Below are 21803 nucleotides of genomic sequence, written 5' to 3'. Positions count from 1 at the left end.
TGATATCCAAATAATCCAATAGATTGGCCAAAAGTGGGCTATCATTCTGTTCCATTCCTGCCTCACTATTTGAATGTCCTGATGTATTTAAGCCCACTGGTGTTATTAACCAATCTTTTAAGTTTGGAATTTGTGTTCCTATAGGTGATATATTAGTGTTCATTTGATTTTGTGTACCCATTCTCTCTGTCACTGGTATGTTGTTCTCCACAGTCATATTTGCCTCATTTCGTGGAGAGGTCATACTGTTGTTATTATCATTGACATTTGATATTGAAGATGTCGCCACACGTGGTATCTGTAGCCCTTGCCCTATATTAGGCGTATTGTCAACATTAAAAGGAGCATTAAAAGCATTGAGAGCAGTAGCCCCCATTACAGTACCTGTTTGTATTATGTGTCTCTGATTTCCAAACAAGTTCTCCTGCAATTGTGTTGGTTGTTGCGTCTCCAATACACCCCTACGATCTCGCTGACCGTTTGGAATGTAAGAAATTGCGTCCAGTCTCTCATTCATTGTCTCTACCTTCTGAGACAATAGAGCTATGAGTTACGCTAATTTGTTCATTCCGTCATTTTCGGCTTCCATTTCTGTAGCTCTTAAAATTTCCAGTGTTCCCTGCAAAGTGTCCTCAGCCATGTTCACTCAAACAAACTTCAAAAACGATATAGTCTCCAAACAGATGAAAAAACAAATACCACGGCCAGACTGCACAGAAACGTTTTAAAATACTTTTAATTTAAACGCTTGAAAATAAAAATAACGTATTTCGTCCTGTTTACGTACAGGACTACTACTTTTTGTCAGTATGTATGTACATATATCACTTTAAGAAGATAAGCATTAATAAAAGATTTTGCACGCTTTTTAGAAACATTGTATAAATACTACACTTTGAAAATTTTCAACTGTGTGAGCTTTCTGAAGAAGTCCTGTATGAAAACAGGACGAAAAACATTATTTTTATTTTCAAGCGTTTAAATTAAAAGTATTTTAAAACGTTTCTCTGCAGTCCGGCCATGGTATTTGTTTTTTTTTAAACTCTGAGTTTCACCGCCTAGAGTGGCTTCAGTATCGGTAGTCGGGGTGTGGGCAGAGGAGCCTGCGACCTCGGGTACAGTAGACACCGCCAATGAAGTGTCGTCGGTAGTCAGGGGCTGCGTAGGCGCCTCACTGAGAACCGGACCACCTGTAGTCGGCTTTGGCGTGGTGTCGGTAGAAGCCGTGGACCTCATATGTCGGTCCTTATCTTTGCGTCTTTTACTCAAAACTGGAGTCGGAGTATCCGACGACAATGTAATTAAATTTTTTGCCAAAATAATGTTGGGCGAACTCCGCCCGACGCTTAATGGTGCGTCTGTTGAATGTAGCACAAAAACGACAGGCCGAGACGTTGTGGTGTGGGCCTAAGCAAGGAATGCCGAGGGAATGAAAATCCTTATGTGGTATTTGCTTCCCATATGAAATACAATTATTAACTTTGTCTGACATCGGTCTGAGGCAAGAAAAGTTTCCCCAACGGGGTACTTAGCTTTCAAGAAGACTTCGGTTGCAAAATTTTCGTAATCTCAGGAGCTGGCCGACCGGCACTTGCGAACTGCTTCTGCTTTGGGCACCGCGCGGTAAGAAAGACGGAAGAAAATGGCGTCGGCTGGTTCTTTTATACCCCTGCTGCACTGACGTAAGGGAAGAAGCGACAACCGATGCCGGACCTAGACTTTGGAATTCGGCCGAACGAGGACCCGCCTGACGGCAGGAGAACCCATCTGTTATGACTGCAGCTGTATGCACGATGAACATCTGTGGTGTTCTGTCCTTACCAATAGTTGTCCTTGAAGAATATAGTCTTTGAAGGCTGTCAGAGCATTCCGTACTGCTAACATTTCTTTTTGATTGATAGGCAGGTGCATCTGTCTCCGGTTCCATCTGCCCTGAATGCACGCACTGCCCTGCCATGTGAGCCCCCCATGCACAGTATGATGCATCTGTTGTTAGGGTTTGGGCAGCAGGGGGTAGAGTGAAAGGGAGTCCCTTGTTGTGCTAGCAGGCCTCTGCCCACGAAAGGAACTCTGTCTTCATACAAGGAATGATAGAAATTGTTTCCAGGTCCTGAGAATATTGACACCATAGACTTTTTACCATTCCATTGGAGTTTCCTCATATGCAATCTTGCATATGGAATTAGTAAAATACAAGAGGCCCTGAACCCCAGGGCTTGCAGTATTTTCCTTGCAGATAGCCGGGGTTTTGTGGCCAATAGTTTGAAGTAGGTTGTCAAATAAACTTGCTTCTCCAGAGTGCAGGAATGCCATCTGGGAAGTTGTGTTCAAGCTTGCTTCCCAGGGATACTATCTGTTGGCAGAGTACTAGGTGAGATTTCTTTTCATCGATGGTGTACGCTAGAGAGGTTAGGAGTTTCTTTATGAATGCCAGGTGTTGTAATAGCAAGTCCTGGCTTTCTGCCTGAATAAGACAATCGTCCAAGTATGGGTAAATTTGAATATTTTTCTGTCTGCAAAATGCAATGGCTGGAGCTAGACACTCTGTGAATACCCTGGGCGCAGTAGATAAACCAAAGGGAAGTGCAGAGAACTGACAGTGCATGGAGCCTGCCCTGAAGCATAGGTACTTCCTCCAAGATTCCCTTATTGGGACGTGCAGGTAAGCTTCCTGTAAGTATAGGTTGCCAGCCAGGCATCCTTGGCTAACATGGGAAGAAGCTGTTGCAGAGTTAGCATTTTGAATTTTGCAATTACCAGGAAGGTATTGAGAATACAGAGGTCCAGGATAGGACGCCAGTTGTCTTTTCTGGGTACAGAAAAAGTCAAATGAAAACCCTGTCCCCTTTGTTCTGCTGGGACAGGTTGAATAGCCCTGATATTGAGAAAAGAGAGAACCTGCTATTGGGCCTCCACCCATTGATTTGGGCGTTTGGTCTGGCCAATCATTTAGGATTGGTAGTGTGTGGAAGTGGAATCTGTATCTTTGGGAAACTATGTTCAAAACCCATTTGTCCTGGGTGATGAGTTCCCAGTTTTTTGCATGCAGGGCGAGCTTTCCTCCTGAGGGAGCAGGTAGTTGAGCAGGGCTTGGAAGGGTTAAGGTTGTCATTGTGCCATTTTTCCGCAGGGGGGTGGGCTTACTACTCCCTGCTCTGGAAGTGGGAGCCCCTCACTGTTAAGTCTGTGCATAGCCTGAGACTGTAGCCTAGATGGTCTGCTGTTCCTGGGTTTGGACTGAGAAGGAAAGGACCAGTTCTTTGAAGGCCAATGCCTACTGAATCTGGAAGGCTGCACTTGTAGGAAATCTTTAACAGTTTGCATAGATTTAGCTTTTTCCTCCAACCTTTGGAGGACGGCTTCTGCTTTGTTGCCAAAAAGGCGGTCTTGGTTCAAGGGAGCATCCAGTAATTTACCTTTTACATGATATGGCAAGTTTTATTCCTTAAGCCAAGCATGCCTTCTAATTACAGATCCAGTGACAGCAGCCCTGCAAGATGCTTCTAAAGTGTCAAAACCACATTGAAAAGTATGTTTACCAACTTGTTCTGCAGAATTCATTAAATCTTGCAATTCTTTGTGTTCAGTAGTCAGGAATCAACATCGTTTTCTGTTTAAGTAGCCCCATAACATGCTGCTGATACTTTAACATATGAAACTGGCAATTTAAAGCCCTAATGTCCAAGGTAGCAGAAGTGTATACCTTCTTACCCCATCTGTCTAAGGCTCTAGAATCTCTATAAGAAGGGGTAGGATTTTTGGCAGCAGTAGCCTTAATGCCCTTTGGTCCTTAGGAAATGGTCTCTGGATCCGCAGGAGGATTCTTGAAGAGGAACTTGGGAGAGTCAGGTACTCTGTAGTACCGGTCAGGTTTGCTAGGAGCCGGAGGTAAAGTGTCTGGGGTAAGGCTAGATTCCAAGAAAGCATCATCTACAATGTCCATAACAGGAGGGATAGCTAAAGGCCTGTGTTGAGGTAGTAGTAAGAATTTCCTCTCTCTTTTTGGACTTGGTAATCCTGGCTTTCCCAGCAGAAATGCTCCCTAAGAGTGTGCAAGATTTCACCGAAAGAAAAATCCTCTGGAGGGTAAGCAGAGGGAATGGAATCCTCTGAATCAGAATCCTCATAAGTAGATAAGGGCAAATCCTGGTAATCAGGAGCAGCAGAAATATCAGATTCCTGATCAGAAGAATCAGAAAGAAAATCAGTTCTAGGTCTCAGAGGGGGAAGGCTGACTTCCCCTAATTAAGGTAATAAGGTCTTCAGCCATTCTAAGCATTTGTTTTTCAGGCATATGGGCCTGAGCCTGTGGTTTGGTCATCTGTTTTCTAGGCGTGGTGTGAGTTTCTGGCCTGGATGAAAACAATGGCGTTGGTTTAATATGAATGTCTGTAGGCCTGAACACACCCTCAGAAGCCACTGCCTATATAAGCTGCTCCGGACCCATCCAAGGTAGAGACATCTGCAGGTTCCATAGTCAAAGAAGCATCTCGCAGCATACTGGACTCCGAATGGGTCTTAGTAGAGGCCTGTGAATCAGACGTAGTGGGTATCGGGCTGCGAAAGCACTTCACTGAGTATCGGTGGACTGGCGACTAGCTTAACGGAAGCGTCGTGGGCAGTTTTGGACCTATGCGGTCTGTCTCTGTTTTTATCCTTAATTTGTTTGGAATATCGGTAGTCGGATGGCTTGACAAAGCCATTTCGGAGTGCACAGAACAAGTACAAAAGTAATTAGCTGCAAAAATAGCCCGATAACGAATAGTTCAGGCGTTGAACAAGGCACAAAACAGACCAGGGATGTCGTGGTCTGGGCCTAAATAGGGGATGTAGTAAGAATGAAAATCTCTACAAGGTATTTGCTTTCCACAGGTAAGACAATCGTTAACTTTTACTGACAACGGTTAGAGCAAGAAAAAGGATCCCCAACGGGGTACTTAGCTTTTTTGAAGACTTCGGGTCTGAAACTCTAAAACGAAAATTTCAGGAGTCGGCCGACCGGCACTCGCGAACTGCTTCGGCTTCGGGCACCGCATGGCAAGAAAGTCTGAGATGGCATCAGCTGCATGTTTTATACCCCTGATGACCCGACGTCAAGGAAGAAGCGACAGCATCTGATGCAGAAATCCAAAGACACTGTTATTCAGGCCGGCTGAGGGCTACCTGCAGGCAGATAACCCAAATGTGATAACTGCAACAGTGAAACACGAAGAACATCCAGTCTTCCAAACTTTTCGGGTAGGAAAAATCAATGTAAACATTATATGTATTTGCCTGACAATGTTTTTTGAGCTTGTAGCCAAGCTCATGTGAAAAATATTCTTTATTGTCCACTGGAATCACTGAATGGCTGAAAAGTGTATTCCTACATGCAGAAAAAAAAAAGATTTTAGAGGTTTATCCCGTTCAGTTATATGTTTATCTGAACTACCGTAAGTCTCAAATGGTTTGGATAATCACCTCTACTGTATCTCACATTTTATAACACATGATGAAATACTACTTATCATAAAAAACAAACAAAACAATTAAATGCTATAGTTAAATCAAACACCTAATTACATTAATTTTAAGACATAATTAATAGAAGACTATTTGTTCAACCCTGGAACGTTGGTGGCATATAATTTTAACTGCCATCTTAATTCAGATATTTTTCAAATGTTCAATAAAACCCTGTGAGTCTAACTGGACCGGCTCAATCACTAAAAAATTAAAACTATAATCATGCTCCATTTCTAAATGTTTAAATAATGCATTAGTAAATTTTTGCTTACCAATATCTAACAAATGTTCATAAATACACTCCTTGAGTTTCCTGGAAGTTTTTTCATCACAGAATGCTGGACAAAGTTTGCACTGCACCAGGTAAACCACCATAATGGAGTTGCATGAAACATGTCCCCAAACTGTGTGTGTAATATTCCTAACAAAACTGTCTTAACAGAAATATGAGGACATTGGGGGCAGCACCCATACTTATGCATACCAATATTAGATTTAGTAATGTTTTTTAAAAAATGTGCTATCATTTGCTTCCAAGTATTTAATTGCCCTCCCTTTTCTATAGGCAATACAGCCCTCCCCCCAATTTTTCTAATGCCACTATCACTTGAAAAAAAAAAAGTGTCCAATTTTTAAATAAGATGTCCATAATACTCTTAGTATCCACTGTAAAAGTGGTTACAAAACTTGCTCTCCTTCTCAAACTTAAATCCATTTGATTGGTAACGGAATTCCTATTAAGCTCAATCAGTGGAATATAAAACTTTACTTCTCTTTGTTGACACCTCTTCTAAAATGCCCTACACAAACCTAACTGGATAGTATCTTTTATAAAGCATTTCAGCAAACGCATTGTAGCCTTTATAAAAAATGTCTACATCAGATATTATTCTAGCTAGGCGAACCAGCTGGCCTTTACCTACTGCCTTTTGTGTTTTGGATGCATGCTACGGAAATGTAAAAAGGTACTGGAGCAGTTCAGTTTACGATCAATATTAGGACCATATTTCTGATTGATATAATCTTTACATAATTCGATACCCAAATAATTTAACTTATTCATATCACTATTATAGGAAAACTTCAAAAAATCCACTGCACTGTTGATATAATCCACAAATCCAAATATCTTAACATGCGAGTCAGTCTACAAAATAAATACATCGTCCAAAAATTTGGTATATAATGCCCAGGAATTTTTGAACTCACTATTCATAATGTACTCGTTCTCCCAATAGCTCATTACGAAGTTGGCGAAAAATGGGGGCACACGCTGCCCCCATTGGCACTCCAGTCCTTTGCTTAAAAGTATGCCCTTCAAAGTAAATGAAATTATTTTTCAAAACCAATTCCATTAATACTGTGACTGCTTTCATTTTATAAGAAGACAATTTAGTATTCTTAAATATACTTTCTTTAAACCACTGCAGCCCTAGTTCATATGATATTACTGAATACAAATTTTGGACATCAACACTAAGGAATGCTGAATCAGCAATATAAAGGACTTTTCCCATTTGCCTTCAATGGTTCTTATAACAAAATACTAAATTATTAATTTACTCTTAAATTGTCCAACTATTTAGCTATAAAAAATGTCTTGAGTTTATTACTATCCACTATCAATCTAAATGGTGGACTTAAGACTTTTTGGATTTTTGGGATGATAAAAAAACCTGCAATCACTTTTTTTTTGTTCAATATGAAATCATACTCACCTTTAATCAACTGTTCTTGTAATAACGTGCCCTCTAATTGTAAGTCAGTCTTACATTAAGCACTGTATTTCATTTCAGGGCACTTCTCAAAGTATCATCCATTAACATTAAATTCATGCTTCTCATATAGTCCTCCTTATTCATAACGACCAGCCCTCCCTCCTTATCTGGGATCATAACTCTTCTATTATTGTCCTGACGTACATCATTCAAATATTTGTAATCTGAAGAAATCACATTACAAAACCTGTTAATTTTTCCTTGATTTAAAACATTTCTAATATCAATCTCATCTTTATTTTGATTATTTGTAATACATGATGCAAAGGAGGATTTAAACAGGCTACTGGCCAGCCAGTGTCTAGTTGACATCTATAGACATGACTACATGCAGACTGTACGTTGGGTAACTGAACAGTATTGGCTTGAGTGTAGTAAACTATAGTGATGAATTCTGCTACTTCTATGGGAAAACAAACCTGCAGCAATACCCATGTATTACATTCAAAAATTGCTGCTAATGTATTGCATGGTGAACACTGATGGACTCAGAAACAAAAAAAGATGCTCTGAAAAGCAATTAAATTTTCAGTACGTGGATTAGAACCACAGAAAATAGAACAAATGAAGTTCAGTTCACTTTTACAACTCCATTTTCAAGAGTACAAGGAGACCTCATGTCCAGCACAAAAAACAGCAGGTGCTCAACATGCAAAAAGCTTGGAACACTAATGTTCCTAGGCTGGTACTAGGCTATCAGCCCTAGGGCCTATACAAGCCTAGCCATAACAATTCCCTGGCTATTTCTTCCCAGAATATTTAGTTCCCTGGTTCTCAGTCTAGCAGGGCGAATGATGTGATCCCTGGGGTGAATTTCCTATCTCCCATCCAATAGTCAAGGTTCATTTTGAAGAGGGCCAAACAGGCGCTCTTGCTTGACATGTATGGGCAGTCTATTCCAGAGTATGGGGAGTCTCTGGGTCAGGAACCTAGCCTTCCAGTTTGTCACTTCTGACTTGAGTAGCATTGTGATGACCAAGTTTAGATCCCTGGAGCGTGTGGCTGAGGGACTGGGATTTCTTTAAGTGTAGCATGTCCAACAGCTCTTGGTTTGAAATGGCCTTGTATGTTAAGGAGAGATCGCCTCTGAGTAGCCAATATGCGACAGAGTATAGCTGGAGTTTTTTTTTTAGACTGTCAGCATAGGGCATCTGCTGTAGGCCTGTGCTTCCTTTAGTGAGGTATTTCTGCTGCCTTTCCAACTGTTGCAGATGTCTTGTAAGGTACATACCAAACGGGGCATTGTACTCTACCAATGGATCTAATGAGGGATGAGTACAGGGGGACAATGACCTCCTTTTTTCAAGTTGAAAAGCCCTTAGTGATGAGGTGTGCCACATAGAAGGATTTCCTGACTGTGGTGATGTGGTTGTTGAAGGTGAGACCACTGTCCACCTGTTTCCAAGTCCCTTATCACACCTTCAGTGTTTAGTGTACTGCCACTTATGTGGCAATTCAAGGGTACATGGATTTTCCCAAAGGGGATAACTATACATTTCTTGGCATTCAGCTTGAGCCCATGGCTCTGGCACCAAGCATCTGTTTCTATAATGCCCTTTTGTAGAATATCCACATCATTTGGGGATTCAATAATGGCTCCCAGTTTGCAGTCATCTGCGAACTTTGTTAGCCAGAGTCCCTTAGTGTTGGCCTGTACCTCAGAGAAGTAGAAGCCAAACAAGAGCAGTCCCAGGAATGAACCCAGAGGTACTCCCACTTGTCACCTGTCAGAAGCTGGATTTGGAATCAGCTACTTTTGTAGTGTGGGTTCTGTCAGTAAGCCAATTTGCAACCCAATGAGTGACGTAGGGATCAATGTCCAGCTTGGTAAGTTTATCTAGGATTCCAGAGTGGGGGATGGTGTTGAAGACCTTGGCGAGGACCAGATAGGCTGTGTAGACCGCCTTACATTTGTCCACGGCTCTGGAGACTGATACGAAGAAATCAATTAGGTTGAGGAGACAAGATTGGCCATTCACGAAACCAGACTGGGTGGGGTCCAGTGTTTGAAAGTTGCCAGTGTCTTTGTTTATAAATTCCATAATGCGTTCCATGGCTTTGCAGATCAGGCTCGTCAGACTGATGGGACGATAGTTCCTGGGATCCAAGGTGGATCCCCCCTTGTGGAGTGGGATGACTGTAGCTGTGCGCCACTCACTGGGCACAAAGCCTGAGGTGAAGGCTATGATTAAATATGACACTTAGGTGAGGTGCCAGTTCATTTTCTAGTTCATGTAGTACACACAGCCCGGGATGTCATCTGGTCCCATGGATGCTGTATTCTTAGCTTTGGAGAGTGCGTTTTTTTACCTGTGTGGCCATGATTACTGGAATTTGGCAATCTTTTGGTATTGAGATGGGCCCTTTAGGGGGTGAGAAGGGGTGAAGTTGGCACTGAATCAATCTGCCAGAATATTGGCAATATCCTTGGGATCAATACATTTAACGGCATTCTGTTGTAGCTCAGAGCAGATCTGAGCACTGACATTTTTTTGCATCCTGGGATTTCCCTCTATTCTGCAACAGTTTCTTCCTTCTGTTGTATAGTTTTTTTTATGGCAGGGACCACCAGATTGGCTTCCTTTTTTTTTTTTTTTTTTCCGGAGGAGAGCATCTTGGTTCTATTTGGAATGGCACGATTCATGCACGAGTGGTGCCTTGGTGTAGGATTCAGCAGTCGAACTTTCAGTTCCCGTCTGCATGGGTGTCATGAAGTTTGTCACTTCTGACTTGAGTAGCATGAAGCTGGCTTTGGAGAAGTTTTTTATGGAGGTCTCCCTACTGGGGGCTGGGGGTGAGATGTGGACGTCAAGGGTGATTAGCTTATGGTCAGACCTGGCCAACGAGGGGGTTGACCACTGGTGTGCAGCATCAATCTCCCATGTTGGTAATGACCAGGTATAGGATATTTGAGCCCGATGAGACTATGGATTAGTTGATCCAGGGTGTTGGAATTTATGAATTCAAGAACCATTGGACAAAGGTGCTGTTTCCAGAGTAGTTTTCCCAATTAATAGCAGGGTAGTTGAAATCACCCAGTATTAGGGTGTTTGGTTGTATCTTAATATTTTCCAGTATGTTTACAAAGGTGTAGTGAGAAACTTGGGGCATACTGGGGGGGATCTGTAGCAAGCTACAATTTGGATTGCAGTCTTACCTAGTGTTAGTTGCACCTGTAGAATTTCAGATGCATTATGTTGAGCAACTAGCCTGGAGGTGTGAATATCCTTGGTGAATATGGACACTCCACCATCTTTAGTGTTTCGGTCCTGGTTTAGTGGCTGAAAAGTGTGGTAAGAGTTGCAGCCTGGTATTGCAGAGGTGCTCTCTGGAGCCTTGAACCAGATATCAGTTACTACACAGCTATGTTCTCCATTTTTAGAAGTGCCTCGAGAGACTGCATTTTGAGGTTTAGACTTCTAGCACTGAGTAGCATTATCTTCAGATTTTGCATGCTTATATCTGTTACGATGGTGGTTTTGTCCTTTGAGCCTTGGCTAAAAAGGCACTATAGGGGTGGCAAGAGCCTTAGCCAGTAACCTGAATCCCAGGGGCAAACAGGTGCAGTCTATCTCTGGCAAAGCATCGTGGTTTGTCAATCATGTCGTCCCAGGCAGACAGATACTGGATCCCCTTTGAATGACACCAGAAGCATAGCCAACTGTTGAAGTCAATCATTTTGTCCTTGTACTGTGGTATAATTCTGGGCGAAGGCAGGATGCTACTCAGGGCTAGGGTCATACCTGCCTGGGCCACATGATCTGACAACTCTTCCATGTCTCTTTTCACATAGTCCAGGGGGTACATCTGAAGTCATTCACTCCAACATGGACAATGACAGTGTCGTATTTGTACTTGCTGTGGAGTGACTTGAGTGCATGTATTATGTGGCGGATCCTGGCACCTGACAGGCAGCTGACAGTAATTTTCTCCTTGTTCAGCCTGGTGAGTGGGACATCAATGTGCTTGACTACAGGGTCACCTATGACTAAAGTGCTGGTTATGTTGTCTTGCCTTAGGGGCTGTTTGGTGGCACACACTGGTGTTTTGAGCTGTGTGTCACTTTGGTTGTGATTGGTGTTTGTTTGTGTTTCAGCTTTGGCGGTCCTTGTTGCTTGGGCAGGTGAATGTTAAGGGCCTCTGCATATGTGGGTTTAGTGTTACTATGTGTGGATGTTGGTGATGTGGGTTTTGAGGGGCTATGTGCTGTTTGAGGTGTAATGCGGGTGTTAACCTTCTCCTCTTGACTGTCTAGCACAAAGGGGAAAAGGATGAAAGCATACAGGTAACCATCCATCGCTACTCTTACTCATGCTATCTCATAACAATATGACATATGTAGTTGCTGTGAATAATTCTTACACACCAACAAAACTGCTTACAACTGTATATCATGTCTATGTATTTACTGTACAGTGAATGTGCATTTCTCTTTTTTGTACCTCTGTGCTTTCCTAGGCTTAGACTGAAAGTAGCTATTTGTGATAAGCGCTCAAACCCAGTTAAACAATTTTTTAGATCGACAGGCCCAAATGTCAATAGCCAAAGCATCTACTATACGAGGACAGTAAACTAAACATAGACAAGCTACTATGCATGTGCTAAAAAGGAAAAATAGCGCAGGCAATTTTCCTACAAAACAACCCAAAACGTTTTTTTCAGGAGGGGCAAGCTTTCATGATAACTATATATACTAAATCAGATTTCACTCAATCCCCGAGGAAAGGGAATACTCTCCCTGCCCCTAGGGATTCTTGCTCTTGCACACATTTCAACCATCTGCATATTTTGACCAAATGTGGTCAAACACGTTCACCAACAAGCATGTTAAAAAAATATAGCAGAGCCTTTCAACCCCTGCTGATCGGAGATGTAATGGTGAAACTTCAAAGACTGCACACTGCGGATGGCCATCCGCCAACCACTGCTTCCAATGCACTACTATAAAAAAAGATATTGTATTACATATGCAGCAATGACTAAAAGTATGTTTATACACACCTAGTTCGAACATGTTACAAGGAGGAGTACTGCTAGTCTCTCTCTCTTTTTCTGTTGTGATTGGACGCCAGGAACCATCAGCCAGGTATTCAATTTCATCTGTTTCTTCACACTGTGTTAGAATTTTTGCCAATAGTCTGTAAGAAATATACAAAGCAAATGAGTTATGTACAGAGCCTACAATAAAGCCAAATGAAAACATTGTCAATACATCAGGGTGTAGAAAGCTAACTCAAAAATTAACCTTCAGCCTTACATTTTTACTTCTCATCTGTCAAAAGTTCCTTTCAAATTAATCTGATAAAGTTATAAGCTCCACCTCAACTAAGCAAATTCCACTGGTCAAACACTCTCAAAGCAGTGCTTCCCAACATATACTACTGACCAACTGTGGCTCAATCTACCTTTCTTATGCAGTGAACAGAGCACTTGGGTACATGCCTCCCTGTATATGACCCCCCCCCACACACACACACGTGCTTGTTCTTTCCATTTTCTGCATTTGGGTGCTCGTGGCCCCTTGGTCCATATGCTGTATTCTTGCAAATGGTGTTAACGAGCAAATGTTCACATCTAGGGTTATGACTCCTTTGCAAATGCTCATTCCCTCTACTAAATTCCAGCATTTAAAGACCTTTTTGACGCAACTTTAATTTCCAAATCACAAGTCAGAACCACAGAAGGAAAGTACAGTTGTGTACACTTACCATAAATGTAGATGTTTGTGTATTCACTGTTACAGTCATCACATTTGGGTTATCCCTGCCAGAGTAGCCCTCGGCCGGCCCAAATACCAGAGGCTTAGCATTTCTGCGTCGGTTACTGTCGCTTCAGGACTGACATCAGGTCGTCAGTAGTATAAAGTAAGGCAGCAGACACCATTACATAAGTTTTTCTTGCCCTGTTACGAGTTCCCAAGTGGGATCCAGGATATGGTGGAAGAACCCCACCAGTAGAAAGTAAATACCAAAATTTCCTAGAAAGGTGAGAGAAGAAAATGGGGATGGAGGGAGGGAAACTAGGACTGCAACAGTGAATACACTCAAGATCTACATTTATGGTAAGTGTACACAACTGTACTATGTTCTTAGTATTTCACTGTTGCAGTCATCACATTTGGGTTGATTCCCAAAGCTGAGAAGGGTGGAGGCAGATAAGAAGACTAGGGGTAGGCTAAGATAGGCAGGTGGTAATGCTTGGTGAAGGTGTGGACAGATGTCCATGTGGCAGCTTCCAGGATGTCCCTGGTGAAGACTCCTCTGAGGAAAGCTGCAGAGGTGGAGGCTGCTCTGGTAGAGTGAGTCCTGACCCCCTTAGGGGGTGGTTTCCCATGTTGCTTGTAACAGAAATTGATACAGTGTGCTATCCATTTGGAAATGGTTTGGATATGGCTTTGCCCTCTGCCTCTGCAGCAAAGCTGACTAGCAATTGATCAGTCATTCTGAATGATTTAGTCCTGTGTAGGTAGACTCTGAGCTGTGTGCATCTAGAGAGCGCAGGATCCTTTCCTCCTTGTTTTGTGAGTTAGGGAAAAAGTGGGCAAATGAATGCATTGGTTTGAGAGCCATAATGGACACCACATTGGGCATGAATGATGGGTTAGTCCTTAGGGACACCCTGTCAGCATGGAAGATGATGGACTCTACAGCCATAAGTGCTTGTAGCTCAGATACTCTTCTGGCTGAAGTGAGGGCCAGTAGCAAGACTGTCTTCCAGGAGAGAAACCAACTCTGCTGAGGATGCTGGTTCAAAGGGGGGCAGGGTGAGCTTTTCCAACACAAAGTTTAGGTCCCAAGCTGGTGTAGGTGCTCTTCTGGGTGGCCTCAAGTTGCTAGCCCCTCTTAGGAACTGTTTGATGAGAGAATATGAGAAAAGAGGGTGCTCAGTGTTGAAATGAGCCAAGATAGCAGAGGCATGAATTTTAACAGAGGAAAAGGAGAGACCACTGTGAAGCAGGTCAGCTAGGTAATCCAGGATGACAGCTTGGGAGGGCTGTGCCGTATCGGCTCCCTTAGCCTGAATCCAAGGGCAGAACCTTTTCCATTTGTCAGCATAAGACTTTCTAGTGCTAGGGGGTCTAGCCTCACGTATAACATCTAGAACCTGTTTACTGAGACTGGCAGCTTGATCAGTGGTCAGGGGATAAGACAGGCTGCCAAATTGAGGGTCTGCAATTGGGGATGCATGAATTCTCATTTCCTCTGGGTCAGGAGGGTTGGGGTCTGAGGGAGATGCCATGGTGGCATTGGGGACAGGCTGCACAGCAGTAGGTACCAGTGCTGGCAAGGCCAGTCTGGGGCAATCAGAATTGTCCTTGGTTTTTCCTCCCTTATTTTGAGCAGTACCCTGGTAATGAGAGGTAGAGGGGGAAATGCATAGACAGAGAGGTTGACCCAGGGGAAGGACAGGGCATCTACTTTCCAGGCCCTTTGGTGAGGCTCTCTGGTGCAGAACCTGCTGAGCTGATGGTTGGAGTGGGAAGCAAAGAGGTCGACCTTCGGGGTGCCCCATTTCTGAGTTATCAGGCTGAATGTTCTTTGGTCTAGCTGTCACTCATGTGGGTCTAGAAGATTTCTGCTTAAGTTGTCTGCCAGAGTTTAGTGAGCCTGGCAGGAATTGTGCTAACAGGTGTAGGGGCATGGCTGAGGCTGTGTGCCAAAGGGTCATGGCGAGCCTTCATAGAGGGTAGGAGTGAGTCCCTCCCTGCATGTTGATATACCATATCACAGTGGTGGTGTTTGTTTGATCAGTAAAGCCCCTCGGGAGAGAAGGGGCCTAAAAGCTGTCAGTGCGTCCTGGGCAGCTAACATCTCTTTTTGGTTGATGTGCAGACGTATTTTCTGTGGGCTCCATTGACCCTGTATGCACCTGCCATCCAGGTGTGCACCCCAGGCATAGTCTGAGGTGTCTGTGGTGAGGATCTAGTCGGCAGGGGGGGGGGGGTGGTTAGAAAGGTAGTCCCTTGTTGTGGGAACATGCTGCTGCCCACCAAAGAAAATCTGTCCTTACGCAAGGTATAATTTGTATTAGAGTTTCCAGGTTTTAAAAGGGTTGGCACCAAAGGCTTTTTTAGGTACCACTGAAGTTTCCTCATATATAGTCTGGCACATGGAATGAGTAGGATGCAATATGCCATGAACCCCAGAGGTTGCAGGATTTCCCTTGCGGATAAATTGGGTTCTGGTGGCTAGTTGAGAGACGTAGGCTGTCAGGTAAGTTTGCTTTTCTGGTCTAAGGAATGCCATCTGGGATGCTGTGTCCCGGCTTGCTCCCACGAATGTAATCCTTTGAGTGGGCACTAGTTTGAATTTCTTTTCGTTGATAGTGTACCCCAGGGAGGACAGTAAGGACTTTACAAAGGCCAGGTGCTTGAGCACCTTTTCCTGTCTGCCTGAATCAGGCAGTCGTCTAAGTATGGGTAAATTTGTATATTTTTTTGTCTGCAAAAAGCAATGGCGGGAGCCAGACATCTGGTGAAAACTCTGGGAGCAGTAGATAAGTCAAAAGGAAGCGCAGAGAACTGAAAGTGCAGAGATACTGCCCTGAAACGTAGATATTTCCTGCAGGATTCTCTGATTGGGATATGGAGGTAGGCCTCTTTTAGGTCTAGGGTGGTTAGCCATGCATTCTTGGAGAGCATAGGTAGTAGTTGCTGGAGGGTGAGCATTTTGAACTTTGGTATCACCAGGAAGGGGTTTAGAATTGATAGATCGAGGATGGAGTGTCAGGTGCCCTCTTTTCTGGGTACCAGAAAAAGTCTGGAGTAAAACCAAGGCCTATCTGTTCTGCAGGAAGGTGTTCGATTGCCCTCAGAGAGCAGGGAAAAGGATGCTTTTTTGCCTCTGCCCACTGGTTTGGAGGAAGATCAGAGAACCCTTTTGGGGTTGGGAGAGTGTGAAAAGAAAATTTGTATCCCTGGGACACTATGTTGAGGACCCAGCGGTTGTTGGTAATGCTGGCCCAGGTGCTTGTGTGGAAGGAGAGTTTTTCTCCCAGGGGCAAGTGCAGGTGGGCAGAGGGAGGGGGTGGAAGTGGAGAGTCATTGTGAGTTCTTACCACGAGGGGGCGGCTTTGCACTCCCTGGTTAAGAAGTGGAGGAACTCCATTGCTTTGATCTCTGCATTCCCTGTGGCTGCCGTCTGGGGAGGTCTGCTTCCCTGGGGTCTGGGCTGAACTGACTTGGAGGGGAGCAGGAAAGGACCAGTGCTTAGAGGGGCAATGCCTACTGAACCTGGGTGGCTGGACCTGTAAGAAATCCTTAACTGTCTGCATAGATTTATCTTTTTCTTCCATCTTTAAGACCTCCTCTGCCTTGGTGCCAAATAGTCTCTGTGCAAGGGTGCATCCAATAATTTAGATTTGACATGGTCTGGCAAGGGCTGTTCCTTAAGCAAATCATGCCTTCTAAGGGCAGAACCAGTAACTGCTGCCCTGCAAGAAGCTTCTAGGGCGTCAAAACCACAGTGTAAGGTGTGCTTAGTTACTTGACTTGCAGAGTGCATTAACACTTGTAACTATATTTTCTGCACAAGCAGAAAAGGATGAAATTTGTTGCTTGAGGAGTTTCATGGTATGCGGCTGAAATTTTAGAATATGGAACTGACAATTTAGTGCTCTGACAGCAAGAGTAGCGGAGGTGTATACTTTTTTTACCCCATCGGTCTAGAGCTCGGGAATCCCTATCTGAGGGGGTGGGATTCTTAGAAGTTGCTTTAATTCCTTTAAGCCCTTGAGAAATAACCTCAGGGTCAGCAGTAGGATTTTTGAAAAGAAATTTGTGAGAGTCAGGGATTCTGTAGTGATCTGTCAGGTTTTCTGGGAGCAGGAGGGAGGCTGTCAGGAGTCAAACTAGAGCGAAAATATCTAGCTACAACAAGGGCCCGATGACAAAGTTCTAGCATTGAACAAAACACAAAAGCGACAGCTAGGGACATCGTGATCTGGGCCTAAGCAAGTGACGCAGTAAGAATGAAAGTCTCAGTGTGGTATTTGCTTTCCACAGGCGAGACAATTGTTAACTTTTTCTGACATTGGTTAGAACAAGAAAAAAGGATCCCCAACAGGGTATTTGGCTTTAGAAGACTTCAGCTTCAATTCGGATGACTAAACTCGGGTAGCGCCAACTGGCACTCGTGCAAACTGCTTCTGGCTCCTCGGCAAGAAAGACTGATGTAACAGCATCAGCTGTCTTACTTTATACTACTGACAACCTGACATTAGTCCTGAAGCGACAGCGACCGATGCAGAAATACTAAGCGCCTCTGGTATTCGGGACAGACGAGGGCTACCCTGGCAGGGATAACCCAAATGTGATGACTGCAACAGTGAAACACGAAGATCATCTGCATTTTTTTGTAAGATAGGCTCAAGACTGACAGCTCTAGTGTCCGTCTGCCAACTTCAATCCCATGAATGTGCTGTACTGGGAAGCAGAATGTTTTCAAGAACATCTAGCACCTAGCAATAAAACAGAATACTAGGCAAAGGGAAAAGTAGACATGAGAATGCTCAGACAGAAGCAGATCAGCAGAATGCAAGAACAAAAAGCTTAGACCAAATCGAAGACCAAGCCTGTCTCTGCTTCTGTGGTGACCTTTGACTCACTGCCTGTGAGTTTTTTGTTCTCCGAGACAGAACCACTCTGTTCTTCATCTGTGGATAAGTCAAACTGAAGTGGTGGCAACCCAGTACCTCCTCTCTGGACCTAGACCTACCTGTCAGGATGTCACCTATCCTAATATGTCACTGGAATCATTCTACAACTGTGACAACAGCTACTCGGAGTTCCTAAAACACATTGCTGAATCTAAATTAACATCCTTTAAGTTACTGTGTGTGGGTGGCTATTTATTTTTGTTTATCCATGTCAGTAATGTACTTACCATAATGACAGTTTCATGTTGTCTGCTTCCAAACTCCTCAATGATTGGCTATTTTGGATCTGTACAGATCAGACTGGCAACTTCAAACTTTGGATCCAGAGGTCAGGCGCCTCCCCTTTCTTAAAATTACCTGCTTATACCAAATTACCTCATATAGACTTTGCTCATTTCCTATAATAGAAAGCATAATATTCTCTCACAGAGAATAACATACAGAAATATATTGCAAATAAGAGAAACGGAGTGCTGGAAAAAACAGCACCTGAAGGAAGCACGACTAAGCCATCAATAACTCAGTACTGTCACTCCAGAAAAAAGGAAATACGTTAACTGGAAGGTGCAAGGAGGAGGAGAAAGTTGAGGACGATGGAAGAAGACAACAAAGATCTAGCGTTATGGTAAGTAGATAACTTTCGTATCCAATGTCTCTTCCACTCAGCCTGAACAAGTAGGACAAAGCCCCAGCTACCTTAAATCTTGGGAGGACTTATGGAACGATATTCCAGAGAAAGGCTGACCCAAAGGAAGACATGGACCTAGACTGCAAGTCCAACTTATAATGGGGTATGAAGGTATGGATATCAGACCAAGGAGCTACAGCACAAATATTTGATACTTTGAAGAAAAAGGCAATTGAATTAACAACTGATTTGGCAGAGTGAACTTCAGCAGTGCCAGGAAGAGACTGTCATCTTTCCTTATACACAAGGAAAATACACTCTGATAGCAAACAGGGGAGCTGCTTTGAACACTATTTTCCTCATGCAAAGTCTGGTCAGGGGGAACATATGAATGGTGGTGGTGCTATGAATCCTGAAGTCCTTAGCACATACCTTGCTGAGCAAAGGGTTGCAGGGAAGAGCTTATGAAGTAACCTTACAAACTGAGAATTTTAGCCTGGGGAAGGAAGGCAAGCATTTTCTGTCTCCAGTCTGCATCCCGGGAATATTACATCCTACATGGGAACTGTGTACTTTTTTCTTTGCAGTGTACAGTAAAACCCATACCTGTCAGAAGATGAAAGATAAAGTGAAGATGCGGAAGAATTTCTAGAGTGTTTCTGAATCAAAAGGTCAATCAGGCAGGGGAAAACATGAACAGAGTGCAACAGAAGATTAATGTAGCTAGGCATTTTGTGAACACACTTGGGGCTGTGAAAAGACCAAAAGGTGGAGCAGTAAACAAAATGTGAAGAGTCAGAAAAAACTGAGGAATCTACTGCAGGTAGGACAAATGGGAATGTATAAGTAGGCATCCTGTAGATATAACGACATTAAGAAAGCATGTGGGAGGGTGAAAGTCTGAACAGAGCATTTTAAAAGATGGTACCTTCAAGTAAGTGTTCAGGATAGACAGGTCTAGGATGGGTTTCCACTGCCCTTTTCTTCGGACTAGAACAATCCTGGAGTAAAACCCTTTTCCTGTGAAGTCATTCAGGACTTGCGCAATGGTACTCAGATTCTAGAGGTCTTGAATAATGGGGGCCAAAAGGAATATTTTGTTTTGAGGAAGTTGTGGTATGCCTTTCAGAGGGGGAATGTTTTCCCAGGACATAGCAGTCATCCCTGAGGGAGAAGACTCGCGTGTGGTAATAACTTTACACTTATACCAACGACCAAACAGCGAACAGTTCCAACCGATGCATGACCTGCATTTGGGCTGGTGGTGAAAGAGTCTGAGGATCCACTCTTGTATGTCCACCCATACACCCCAATTCATACGAGCTGAGATCATGCAATGGACATATGACCTTGGGAAGGTAAAGCTTTGGTATGCTGGCTGGACATCAGAAGTGATGACCCATATTGTCAAGAATACTGCAACAGTGTTTCAGGGAGGACTTCTGAGGTTGCCACTTCTCCTGCACTCAGTGTGATCCTGTCTATGCCACCATGCCTCATTTGAAGTATTTGTATGAAACTGTTGAACAGGAGGTGGTGGCATGAACAGCAGTCCTGGGTTGAGGATGACCTATCCCTTCCACCAAAGTAGCTTCTTTTTGAGACAAGGGAAGAGGAGAATCAGGGTGTCCAAGGAGGGTCACTGCTTGGAGTACACAGACTTCAGGTACCATTGGATTTTTCTTATGTGAAGGCTGGCCATGAGTAGCATAGGAGCAGTGGCTGCCATGAATCCCAAAGTCCGTAGCATCTCCCCTGCTGAGCAATGGGCTCCACAGGAAAGATTGTGTGCAAAAAAAATGGACAGACTATGAACTTTATTCTGGGGAAAGAAGGCATGCATTTTCTCTCTCTCCAGTTTGCAGCCCAGAAAAAAACAGATCCTGTGTAGGGACCACATGGGAATTTTTTTTTGTAGTTTCTAGTAAAATCCAGACCGGTCAAGAAGATGGAGGGTGAAATGTAGATGCTTAAAAGAATTTCTGGAGAGCCTGGATTAGTAGGTCATCCAAGTGGGGGAAAAAAATTAGGATTCTCAGTGTGACACAGAAAGCTACTACTGGAGCTACACACTTTGTGAACACTCTTGGAGCTGTGGAAAGACCAAAAGAGCAGTAAACTGACAATGCAAGAAGCCAGAGCAAAAAAAATTAATCTCCTGCAAGAAGGATGAATATGTGTAAGCAGGCATCCTTCCGATCTATGGACACAAAGCCAGTGGGGTGGATGAAAGGCAGAAGTGTGCAAAGACAGAGCATTTTGAAAGGTAGCACCTTCAAGTACGTTTTTAAAAGAGACACGTCTAGGATAATGGTTCTCTACTACCCTTCTTTCCTTGGGACTATTAATACTCTTGAGTAAAACCCTTTTCCTACAAAGTCCTATGGGACTTGCTCAATGGAGCCCTGACTCAAGAGGTCTTGAATAATGGGGTCTGGAAGGGACATTTGGTTTTGACGAGGTTGTGGCATGCCTTTCAGAGGGAAACATTTTCCTAAGACATGGTAAAAGCAACCCTGATGATGGAGAGGATCCCCTTGTCTGTGATAACAGCTGTCCACCTGACCAGGGAGAGGGAGTCTTTGGGAATGAAGAGTAATGGGAATGAGGGCAGGGGAGGAAATGCGGGACAGGAAGTCAGACTTTTGCATCTGAAGGGAAGCCAACCTGTTTTAGGTTCCCTGTGTTTTTTTTTTCCCCAGAGTACCTCTTTCCTGGGGGTTATCCTTAGTTTCTAAAATATTCTAGGATCCCTTCTAATGAAGGGGGTAGATTCAGATGGGTAGTTCCCATGGCATTCTAGGAACCAAGAAGAGAATAATCTGTCTGCCTTTCACAATCTTACCTTGATCTTGGGAGAGTTTTGAACATGCTGGCTACCTGAGGACCAAACAGTCTGTCCAAGAGACTGTCTAGAGAATTTTAAATTTGAAATCCTCAGGTACAGGCTGACTGTAAAGTCATGCATACCTACATATAACAGATCCAGCGACAGCTGCCCTAAAAGAAGCAACTACAGCATTGTAACTGCACTTTCTGCTGTGTCTGCTATTTGAGTGGCCTGCGACAGCAAGCTTTGCATTTGATGCTTAGACTGCTGCAAGAGTCCAGTATATCTTTTAAGGACTGTAAGACCAAATTAAAGTATACTGTCATTTGTGTCTGGTAGTTAATTGCCCTAAAGGCAGGGGTAGCACAGGTATTAACTATTAATCTTCTTTCCCATCTATTCACAG

At 43.6% G+C, this 21803-nt stretch overlaps 1 protein-coding gene across 1 annotated transcript in view; it reads right to left on the bottom strand.

Annotated features, from left to right (window-relative positions):
• The window catches only part of PIAS4 (protein inhibitor of activated STAT 4), a gene marked incomplete in the record, with an annotated part of 1954703 nt that overhangs the window by 107114 nt on the left and 1825786 nt on the right, over positions 1 to 21803 (bottom strand). The window contains 1 exon segment of the mRNA XM_044054086.1: positions 12285 to 12421. Within this exon segment, the coding sequence (XP_043910021.1) occupies positions 12285 to 12421 (137 nt within the window).

The sequence above is a fragment of the Protopterus annectens genome, chromosome 13.part0 (genome assembly GCF_019279795.1).
Source record: "Protopterus annectens isolate FY-2018-M chromosome 13.part0, PAN1.0, whole genome shotgun sequence".
NCBI lineage: Eukaryota > Metazoa > Chordata > Ceratodontiformes > Protopteridae > Protopterus > Protopterus annectens.
The sequence above is the reverse complement of the archived record's forward strand: the minus strand, read 5'-3'. Positions and strand labels throughout refer to the sequence as shown.